An 11,986-nucleotide genomic window follows, 5' to 3' on the forward strand; every position below is an offset into this window, starting at 1 on the left:
AGCGTTAATTATAACTATTTAATTTACTTAAAAAATAACTAATTTATTAAATACGGCTTTAAAGTCGCCCGTATAGTAGTAAATTCGTACTTTGATACTTATATATAAGGATTTAATAATTAACGTAGTTACGTAACTAAAATACTTAATTCGGTTAACCTAAATAAGTACGATTTTCTTATACTATAACTTAAGCTAGGTATTAATAATATAATCGACTACTACCGTAAGGTACTTGGTAATCTTAAATTCGAATAATTAGTTATAATATATAGCTATTAATTTATTATAAAAGAGATTATTTTAATCTGTAAGGAATTATTAAAAGCGAGGGTTATATATAACGACGTTAGTCTTATTCTTTATAGCCGGGCCGAAGTAGCGCCGGGTCTTAGCTAGTACGTTAAAATTAACGTATTAATAATAGAGTACGTATAGTATTATTTTAAATTAAGTATTATTATTAAGGGCGTTAAGTAAAATAATCTTATAATCCGTATACGTAATTTATAAAAAGGGAATTTCGTAAGCCCGGAGTAATACTAATAGCTAGTTAATAGCCTAATAGTAATTAGCTTCTTTTTTACTAAATAAAAAATAGCTCGCGATTTAAAAAATATAACTATTATTTATAACTCTATAAATATTAAATAGTAGTATATTAAATCGATTAGTTTTATATATAGAATTTAGTAATAAAATATCTAAATATTATTAAAATAAGGAAATCGTAATAGTAAATATAATAAATAAGCTTATAATATAGCCCGTATTATTGCGTTAGAAGCGGTACTAATACTTTATAAAATTACGTAATTAGTTAAATAACTACTTAATAAGAGATCTACTACCTAATTCGTTATAGTAATAAGTAGCTAGTATATTAAATATATTATAGTTAATAATACTACTATAATTACTACTTTTTAATTAGAGGTTCGAAAGGATTTAAATAGGTTAAATACCCTTATTTTATTAATTAACGATTTAGTCCTTTTTATTATATAATAGCGCGTAGCGGTAATATATAAAAACATTAATATTACTAAATAAGTAGTTATAATAATTACGGAAAGTACTAATAACGGGATAAAAGAGCTAGTTACTACTTAAAAAGCTAATAGTAATTTACTAGTAATAGTTTATAAATAAGGTTAAGGATCTATAATACTTATTTAAATAGGTTAACTTTATAAAGTATTACTACTTTTAATTATAATACGGGCTATAAGTATAATAATAAGTAACGGTAATTAGCGCCCTAATAAAAGGTTTATATTAAACGATTTAGACCGCAAAGCTAGCCTCGTAAGTAGCCTCGTATTACGACCTAATATATATAATAAGGCCAGGGCCTCGCCCCATAGGACCTACGGTAGCTACTATACTATATATATAAAAGTACGGACTTAGGGTAACTCCTCTTAAAATAAAAGAACTATAAATAAGTTATATAATTACGATTATATAATAAAATAAAGAACGAATACTTATAGATAAATAGGATAAATAATCGTAAATAAATAAGATAAATAACTATTTCATAAATAATTAGATAATAATAGATAGGAATATTATAAAAAATATATTTAAAAACGAGACTTATATATAATATAAACTTCAGCTGGGCTTAAGGATAGACTTCTTATAGCTTCTTTAGTAATTAACTTAATATTAAATCTTATAATTATTTTTAATTATTTTTATTAAAAACCCCTTTTAATAAAGCTATAATTAATTACCGAAGCCTTATTTATTTTACGATTTATAAATATAGCTTTAGAGAAGCTATTTATAATTATAATATTATTTACTTAGTATTCGTAGCCTTAACTTCTATTAATATACTTATTATAATTAGCTAGTTATAATACTTTAATTACTCCTATTTAGTAAGTTTATTTTACGAAGATTAACTAAATAGTACGAATAATATTTTTTAAAATAACTCTACTTACCTTTTTAATTAGCCCTAAGGATAAGGGACTTACCTTTTTTAAAAGCTTAAATAAAAAAATAAAAAACGCTAAAGATTTTAAAAAAAAAATCGATTTTATTTTAAAGATTTATGCTATTATATAAAGACGTTTTAAAAAAAACGACGAAGATATTACTTAGATATAAGCTATACTTAACGAAACTATAAGCTATTTAGAGACTAAGACTAAGGAGGTTAAATACTTAGCTTAATAAATTAATACGCTTTAAAGAGCTATTAATATTATTACTACTCCTCTCTAAAAAAGATAACAAAAACTTAAGTTTAATACGCTAATTATTTATAATAGTACCCTAAGAACCTTTAAAGAATTTCTAATTTAAGTTAAGAACTATTAGAACTTTTATTACGGGGATTTTATTAATAAAACTAAAAAAGTTATATACGCCGCTAGCTTCTTTAGGGAACGAGCTTTTAAATAGTTTAAACTAATTTAAAAAGAATACCTTAGTAAAGAAACGTTTAATAAATACTCTATTAAAATACGCAATATTTATTATAGCTTTAATAAGTTTAAAAAAGCTTTTAAATCCTTATTTTAAGATTTTAATAAAAGATAATAAGCTAAATATAACCTCGCGTAGTTATAATAAACTAAGTTAATAAAAAAATATTTTACTAAGTTTAGATATTTTAGCGTTTAGCTAGACCTTATAAATAATATTAAAATATTTATATTTTATTAAAATTTAAAGGACGAAGTTAAGGACGAACTAATCCGACTTAATAAACTTAACGACTTTTTTTAATATAATAAGCTTATTATTAAGCTTAATAACTAGCTTTATAAAAAAGAAATAAAAAAGAATATAAATAAGAACCTAACTTAGAGTATAAATATTAATAATAACCCTAGTATAGTTTCTAAATAAATTAACGACCCCGTAATAACTAAAATAATAATTAATAAAGTATTATTTATAAATAGTATAAAGGACCTATAGACCTTAGTATTACTAAACGCAAAGAACTATAATAAAAAAAGGACTTTAAATATTATGACTACAATAAGCTAAGATATATAGCTAGAGATTACTAATAACCTAAGCATATCTAATACTAACTTATTTTCAAAAAACGAGCTAATATTATTAATAAAGAAGTCCTCTATAAATAACTCTTATAAACGGCTTATTATAACGATAACTATTTTATTTATTAAAATAATAAGGAATAAATAAAATAGTACTTAAAATAACTTAAGAACGACGAACGATTAGGGTATAATATTATACTACTTTTTATTAAAACCTTAGTAATAATAATAAAAAAAGTAAACATATCTACTTATTAACCCTATATTCTTAAAAAAAATAATATCGAATACGTTACTATATTTTTTTAAATTTATAAAAATATAAAATAAAAGGTTAAAACGGACCTTATTATAAAGAATATATTTTATTTTTTTAAAAACGAATTAAGTAAAGACTCCTAGTTAATATAAAAGAGTAACTTTTTAAATTTAAAAAAAAAGGACCTAATATTAAAAGAATTATAAATAGCTTCGTTTATATAGCGTAACGAAACTATATAAACTAAGAATAATTTATTAAGTTTAAAAAAGAACTCGATTTAAATAAAACCCTAACTAAGTCTATTTATATAATATAATAAGTAAATATTAATAAAAAGCTTATTTATAAAGTTAAAGAATAGCTTAAAAAACTTTTATATAAAAATAAGATCGAAATAATTAAGAAACCGACTCTTAACTTTAGAATTATAAAAGAAAAAAAAATTAACTTTAACCTTAAGGAAAAAAAAAATATCGAAATAAGAACTAGTTCTTTTTATTTTAATAAAATAGAATTACTTTATAATTCGGACGAACTTCGTAATATTACTTAACGACGTACTTAAATAGAGATCGATTATAAAGTACTATTTAATATTAATAATACTAGTTCTAAAGAAAATAATAATAAGCTATAGTATAAATATATTTATTTATTTAAAAATAACTAAACTATTTAGTTTTATAAAACTAAAGAATATAAAAAGGTTATAATAACCCCCTATATAAATAAAAACTACTCTCTACTTAACCCTAAAGACCCCTTTTATAAGGAATTATTTTAAATAAAGTACTTAGATAATAAATATTTTTAGTACTTCGTATATAAATAAAATAGTTATTTCTATTTATAAAAACGTAATAGTAAACCTATTAAAAATATTTATATAAAAAACTAACTACTTAATTAAATATTACTAAGCCTTAACGGTAATAATAAAGTAATATTTAGCTTAGATCCTAACTTCCTTATAAAATATTTTAATAATAAATATATGAAATAAAAAAACTATAAATATAACTAATATTAAGTCTATTATATTAAAAAGGCTAAAGCTTAAAACGAATAATAAGAACTACGTAAATAAGGTACTTAATAAAAAAAGTATATATTAAAAAACTAAAAAAGCTAATTATAAAAGAATAACGAAAGGTAAGAATAAAAAGAAAGTTCTTATATATAACTAAATAATATAATAACGTATACTTATAAATTAATTTTAATATTTATAAACGAGGACTAAATATTATTATTAATAGTAGTATATAAAAAACTTATATCTTACTAAGAATAGTAAATAAACTGAATTTATTATAAGTATAAAAGGATAATTTATATTAATTATAAATAATAAAAAGAGAACGAGTTAACTATAATTATAAATATATTAATTGAAAAACTACATACCTCTCGATATATATTAATAATTAATAAAAATAATTATAATATAATATTATAGAAATTAGAGATATCGACGTTATCCTAAGAATCTCGTAATTATAAAAATATAACTTATAAATAAATTAAACTACTAACTAGGCTTTTTAAAAAAATCTAATTACTAAACAACTTAAGAAAAAAAAAGGTTTAAACGGATTTTTAATAATTCTTAAAAAACGAGAATAAATACGATATATAGCTTTTATTAAAATAATAAAAAGCTTTAAAAAGTTCGTATATAGTATTAATAATTAAAAATCGTAACGACTCTAAACTATACTCGAGGAGTACTAAATATATATAAAACTATTTATAAAACCTAAAAAAATCAGATTATTAAAATATAATAGCTAGGATATAAAAATCGAACTTAAAAAAAGAGCGTAACTTAAGTTCTATTTAATATACTTAATAAACAAAAAAAAATAAGAATACTTTAATAAATATATTAATAAAAAGCTCGAGAAAGAATATATTTAATTATTAAATTCTCTTATAAGATTCCCCTTATTTTTTATATTAAAAAAGAGCGGGAAATTAAGATCTATTATCGATTATAAAAAACTTAATAAAATTATAAAAAAGAATTACTACCCCTTACTACTTATTACTAAGCTTAGAGATTTATTTTACGGAGCTAATTAGTTTATTATTATAAATCTTAAAGAAGTATTTAACTAGATTTGAATTAAAAAAAAACGAATAGAAAATAGTATTTTAAACTCGTAAAAAACTCTTTAAGTACCTCGTTATACTCTTCGGACTTATTAATACTTTAATAACTTTTTAAATAATAGTTAATTACGTACTCCGGGAGTTCGTTAATATCCTTATTATTATTTATATTAATAATATTCTTATTTTCTTCCCTAATCTCGAAATATATAAAAAGTATATTTATATAATATTTTAAAAACTCTAAAACGCTAAACTATACGCCGAACCTTTTAAGTACGAATTTTATATATAAAAAATAGACTTCTTTAAATATACTATTATACTAAGATAAATTTATATATAAGTATTAAAAATAAAAGTAATTAGGGACTAGCCTATATTATAAAACATTGAGGATATATAAAGATTTTTAAGATTCGTTAATTTTTATTAATAATTCCTTAAGGACTACGTTAATATAATTAAACCTCTTAATAACTTAATATAAAAAGATACCTTATTTATTTAGGATTTTAAGTATAAAAAAGTATTTATTAAAGTTAAAAATATAGTCGTTTTTAAACTAGTTATTATAATCCCGGACCCCCGAAAACCTTTTAAAGTCGAGACTAATGCTTTAGATTTTATTATAAAAGTAGTCCTAAAATAACGAGATAAATAAAGAAAGCTTTACCCGTACTATTTCTATTTTAAAATATTTTATAAAATAAAATTAAATTAGTAAATTTATAATAAGGAACTAATAGTAATTATTAAAGTATTTCGAAAATAGAGACTATAGTTATTTAGAACTAAGTAGGAAGTTATAGTTTATATAAATTATAAAAACCTTATAAACTTTATAATTGTTACGAAGGTAACTTTGTTTACCTTATTATTCGCCTTATTATCAATATTACGTAAGCAAACTATATACCATATTAATCTACGATTTCTGTAGATTATTATAGGTATTGATTATGTAAGCAATACTGCTTATATAAGCTTACGTGAGCAATGGAAAGTACTGGAAAGTAACTGAATAATCTGGAATTTACTCGAGGCGGAATTACGTACTACGATTACGCATTCACTTACGTATACGCTTATTAATTATATCATAATTAATAAGCAATGGAATATTCTAGTAGGAGGTTTTTATGCCTATATATAGGCGTGTATTTGCCTACCTAGACCTTTCGTTAAGCAAGCAACTTCTTATATAGTAATTCAACTATATTACTCTCTTTACTACAAAAACCTCTTTTATATACGCTTATATCCCCTATATTCATATATTCTTGCTTCTATATGAATATTCACTTTTTATATTCTTTATAAGAATATCCCGCATTACCTCGTTAAAGCTATACGTGCTAGAGAAAACTATACTAAAGATTTAGGTACTTATTAGTTATAAGGCTATATAACTTCTTAAAATAATTAGGTAATAATAATATTAAAATAGGGGCGCTAGAGTAGTTAATAAAAGTATATTACTAATACTAAATAAATGCGCAGAGCCCACGCAAATTTAAGTTTAAATTACGTAATAAGCTCAACTTTAACTAGGAAATCGTTATTAATATTTTCTATTTAAATAGTCGGCTAGTATTATATATAATTAACGTAGCTATATCCTTTTAAGCAGGGTAATTCTTCTGGGATTTATAAATAAAAATAGTATAGTTAGCCTTATAAAAAAGCTAGATTAATATATACTAGGGACCGCTAGACGGTATTAGAACCGACGCTAATACTAGCTTTAAGTTAGTAGAATTTAGGGATAATACGACGGCTTACGGTATATAACTAAAAATCGTACTTATTAAAGCGTATTATAGTATTAAAAAGGTAAAAGGGGTAAATTAGTAATTAAAAAGGGCGTTTAGAATTATTAAAAAGGAAAATCCGGATTTTACTAATAACGAATGCCTTTAAATAGTACTTAAATGCTATAACAATACTATAGGGCCTAACGGATTTATATTAACGTTATTAGTATTTAGAGTATATTTAAGAACGACCTTAGCCTCGCTACTATTACTAAGTATAAGCTAACGAGCCTAAGTAGTTAGAAAAATAATATAAGTACTGCGCAAAGTAAATATAAAAAGGTAAGTTAACGAGGTGATTATTATGCGTAATAGGCTTAATATAGGGGGTAATCTAAATATATTACTAAATTCGGATATATAAATATAGCGCGAAATTACTTAATAATAAGCTAGGCTATATAAATTAATTTCCGTTAGTAAGCGCTCTTATATAGTTATAAGAGATTATAACTAGCTATTTAAAGTATTAATTATAGTAATTAGACCATACTATATAGATCCTAATAAAATAATTTCTAACTTATAAAAAAAAGAAGAGCTAGGGGAAACTATATAACCCGTAATAGAGGTATAGGAAATTATCCTCGACGAAATCGTTATAATAATATTAATAGACGACGAGGAAGAGGAAATTACTAAAAGGGTACTAATACTATTAACAAAACGTTATAAAAGACTACGATAATAAGCCCTAACGCGGCAATTTATTATTAGCAACGAAGTAATTAATACTTTTTATATAGTAAAAGAGAAAGCCGATTTTAAGCTAGTAATTAAACTATACAAAAAAAGCGTAATTATAATTATTAAAAAGCCGTATAAGGGATTAGATCTTATTAAAATAGATACTCTTTATAATCGAGGGGTCTATTGATTTATCCTACATAACTTAAAAAAATATATCAACCTCTATATATTTAAATTACGAATAGTTCGTAAGATTAAAGGGAAAGGAACACCCTAGCTATATAAGAAGTCTAGATACGTAATTTAGGGGTATAGTAACGTTAAAAAAGTAATACTACTTATATAATTGCTTACTATATAGCGCTATAATTAATAATTAATAATAGTACTAATAGTATCGCTACGGAAAAAAGGATATGAGATTTAGAGCTATAATATTACCTAGGCCTATACCTAATCGGCTATAGGGCTTATAAAGAAAATCCTAGCCTATTTACTAAAAGAAATAGTTAGTAAGTACTTAAAAGGCACAATTATTAAAGTGCTTAAGCCACTATATAGGCTCGTAGAATCGGGCACTTATTAATAAGCTACTTACTACGATTTTTATATTAATTAACTATTAATAGTTACCTTTATATATAACCCGTACTTACTAATTATAAAGTATAAAAGTAATTAATTTAGGATAGTTAGAATATAGACTAACGATATATTAAATATATTTAATATTAACTTTATAAAAAAAGAGGATAAGGAGCTCTAAAAAGCGGGCTTCGTAACAAAGCTAAAAGAGGTCCTTATAATAAATACCCCCCTAGTATTTAACGGCAGGATACTTATAATTAAAAAGGAAACCGTCGTTTTTTAATAAAAAGGGTAAAATAAAAAGATTAACCTCGTCGATCTAAACGTAATTAATATTAAGAAGCGGTATAAAGCTAAGCTTACGTAAGGGGTATATATTACGAGTATTTATTAGCCCGAGGTAATTTTTAACTACGCTAGGGTAGTATAAGCTATAGATCTAACTAAACAAGACGTCGAGGTACTTAATAAATAGCTTAAGTAATAGTAAACGAATCTCGATCGAGGTCTTATTTACTACCTAATCGACCTTATAATTAATAAGCTCTACGTTTTTATTAATAAGTTATTTATAAATAATAACGACCTTATTTCGTAATTAGGGTATATTATTATCCTAGTTAACGAGAGTATAAATAAGAGCGAATTTACTATATATAGTAATATAATCTACTACTTATTAATTAAAAGTAAGTAGGTAATAAGAAGTATACTAACGTTAGAGGTTTATAGTATAGTTAATAGCGTTAACCTTTTTTACGTAATTTTAATAACGCTAAGGAAGATTACTAATCGAATTAGCCTTCTACTTATTCTAACGGTTATTTATACTAATTCCTACTTACTATACGAATACCTTATTAAATTAAGAACGATAAAAGAAAAGAGGCTTATAATTAATATTATAGCCCTTAAGTAATTATATAAAAGGCGCGAGATACTTAAGATTTATTAAATTAATAATAAAACTAACCTCGTAAACGCTTTTATAAAAGTAGTATTAAATAAGGGATTAAAGTAATTTATAAGTAATAAAAAAGTCATTATACGAATAGAGGGATAAGTTATATAAAAAGAGTAAAGAAAAGGGGGAAAAAGAGACGATATAGTAAACGGGCCCGAGGTTAAATTATACCTCTAACTATAGTAATTAAATTAATAAAAAAAAGAGAAAGTTAGTATTAGATTAGAAGTTTAATTTAATTGCGGTATATAGCTAATTACGCAGGGGCTAATTAGGGGCCCTATTTACGATTATTATAGCTAGCTTAACCTACGGTTAGAACCTCTTTCTTATACCTACTACGCAAATATTTATATAGTTTAATTAATCTCTTCGTTAACTACGGTTCGAACTAACTACCCTGTAATAGGGATACTAATAGGTATAGTAAGGTTTTTAATTTTAAAAAGACCGATTGCCTTTACCACCCCCAGAATAATAAGACAATCATGATCTTCATTCATCTCGACAAGGGCAAGGAGTTCGTCGATCATCATGTTGGTGTCTCCCCGAACGCTCTGAGATTTGGTATGAGCTGACAATCAAAATACAGAACATTTTCATCGCTGGTTCGCCCGAGGTTACCGATGGAATCAAGGCTCATCATAGCAGCTGGGAGATAGATGATGTTGACAGCCAAGTAGTTGGCCACCACTACTTGATCCGCAAGGGACATATCAACGTTTTCGGCGTGGGAAGACATGTCCTCGGCAGCCAGATCTTTGATTACTGGTAAGAGTCTTAGCTTCAGATGTTTCCTTGATCATAGCATCCCTAATATCCCTGTCTAGGTTTGATCCCTCTGGATTTGTTGTCGAGCATTACGTCGACGGCGACCTCGTGAACGAAGACTCTCCAAATGCCAATGAGCCAGCTGTTGCTGCCACAGTCTCCAGCTGGGGACCGGATATTCCTCGTGCCTTTTTCACGAAGAGATACGAAGATCTACCGGGACTCAAGGATTTCCCTACCATGCCGATTGAGGCATAGATTTGAGGGCACAAACAAGGCACTGAGAAAGGAGGTTACGGAGAATACTTGCGAGAACTTAGGCCAGAGTAAGAAGAATGCAGCAGTTTTATCAGTGTCAAGAGCAATTTCAGAAATGAAGCAAGTGTATTGGACCTTACTTAGTTGCGCAGTATTTACATTGGGTTTTCTGGTCCGCTTGGATCCAATGGGTCTAGGGAATGGAAAAGACACCCACGGATGTGATAATATTCTGAGCTCGACGAGTTCTTGTCTCAACTAGGAACAGCTGTTGATTTGGTGAGATATTTGCTTTCGGCCACTCTCGGTGCATATATCCCGAAGATCCGTCTGAAGTATGGGTCTCAAACCACCAGGACGCACATATCAATGACCAAAGTATTTTACCTTACTAAGTAGAGGCCCCCTTACTCCCACTGCGAATTTGACAACCATCAAGTTGACAAGATTCCTACTTCCATTCTTGCTTCTGAAGCTTAGTTCCCTGCTCCACTTGTTTCAACCTACCATACTAGACACTCTCGCTAAATTCAACGCCCGCGCAGACCATGTCACCACCAGTTCATGCGCCTATACCGCCCCGGGGGACTATGACGAACAAGGTAGCCCTCGTGTCGGGTTCGTCAAAAGGCATTGGGGCTGGAATTGCAATGGAACTCTCAAGTCGTGGAGCAAACATCGTTCTGAACTACCCTTGGGGTTCTTTGAAGCAAGAATGCGAAGCTACTGGAGCGAAACTCCAAACTGATTGGATCGCGGTCTGTGCCGACCTCACGGCGGATGAAGGGCCAGAAGAATTGGTGCGTCAAGCTGTGGCAAGGTTCGGTCACATCGATATCCTCGTGAGCAATGCCGGATACGTGCCCATTGCACACCTCTGGGACGCTGACTTGAGCATGTGGGATCAAGCCATGAACCTGAATGCACGCGGCGCTTTCGCACTGGTCAAAGCAGCGCTCCCACATCTCGCGCCTTACAAACCGGCCGACCCTCCGAACATGTCTGGTGCTATTGGCGGCTCCCGCATCATCATGGTGGGGTCAGCGGCGTCCCGAGTACCGAAGCCGACTCAAGGAATCTACGCAGCGACCAAAGGGGCTTTGGATGCAATCTTGCGTGTTTGGGCAAAGGAATTACCACCGAAGTACGGCTGCACGGTCAACATGGTTGCACCAGGCCCAGTACTGACAGAGAGTTTTCTGGAGCACTTCTCTCCCGAAGAATGGGAAGGATTGAGAGAAGTCTTCATCAGAGATACACCGGTGGAAGGTGGTGCGGCATCTGTTGAAGATGTCGCATGGGCAGTTGCGTTCTTAGCTGAGGAGCGATCACGGTTCATCAACGGCGAGTACATGTTTGTGACAGGCGGTGTGTCCATGCAATAGAAGCTTTTTGTCAATTCATCTTACTTCCTCATTGACCATTATCCGATCACTACATTTCTTGACTACCTTACACCACTAATGTGAAATCTATTACGCACACC

General features: G+C 27.7%; 2 protein-coding genes across 2 annotated transcripts; both read left to right on the forward strand.

The window, feature by feature from the left end:
* Positions 1-9,959: 9,959 nt before the first annotated feature.
* Positions 9,960-10,500, forward strand: CLUP02_13405 (uncharacterized protein; the record flags this gene model as incomplete). The annotated part of the gene is made up of 3 exons (XM_049292344.1): positions 9,960-10,007; positions 10,064-10,242; positions 10,302-10,500. 3 exons carry the CDS (start codon positions 9,960-9,962, stop codon positions 10,498-10,500), a joined length of 426 nt encoding a protein of 141 aa, XP_049149490.1.
* Positions 10,501-11,048: 548 nt separating this feature from the next.
* CLUP02_13406 (3-oxoacyl-(acyl-carrier protein) reductase) lies at positions 11,049-11,885 on the forward strand (the record flags this gene model as incomplete). The annotated part of the gene is made up of 1 exon (XM_049292345.1): positions 11,049-11,885. One exon carries the CDS (start codon positions 11,049-11,051, stop codon positions 11,883-11,885), a length of 837 nt encoding a protein of 278 aa, XP_049149491.1.
* Positions 11,886-11,986: the final 101 nt, after the last annotated feature.

This window comes from Colletotrichum lupini, chromosome 7 (genome assembly GCF_023278565.1).
Source record: "Colletotrichum lupini chromosome 7, complete sequence".
Lineage (NCBI taxonomy): Eukaryota > Fungi > Ascomycota > Sordariomycetes > Glomerellales > Glomerellaceae > Colletotrichum > Colletotrichum lupini.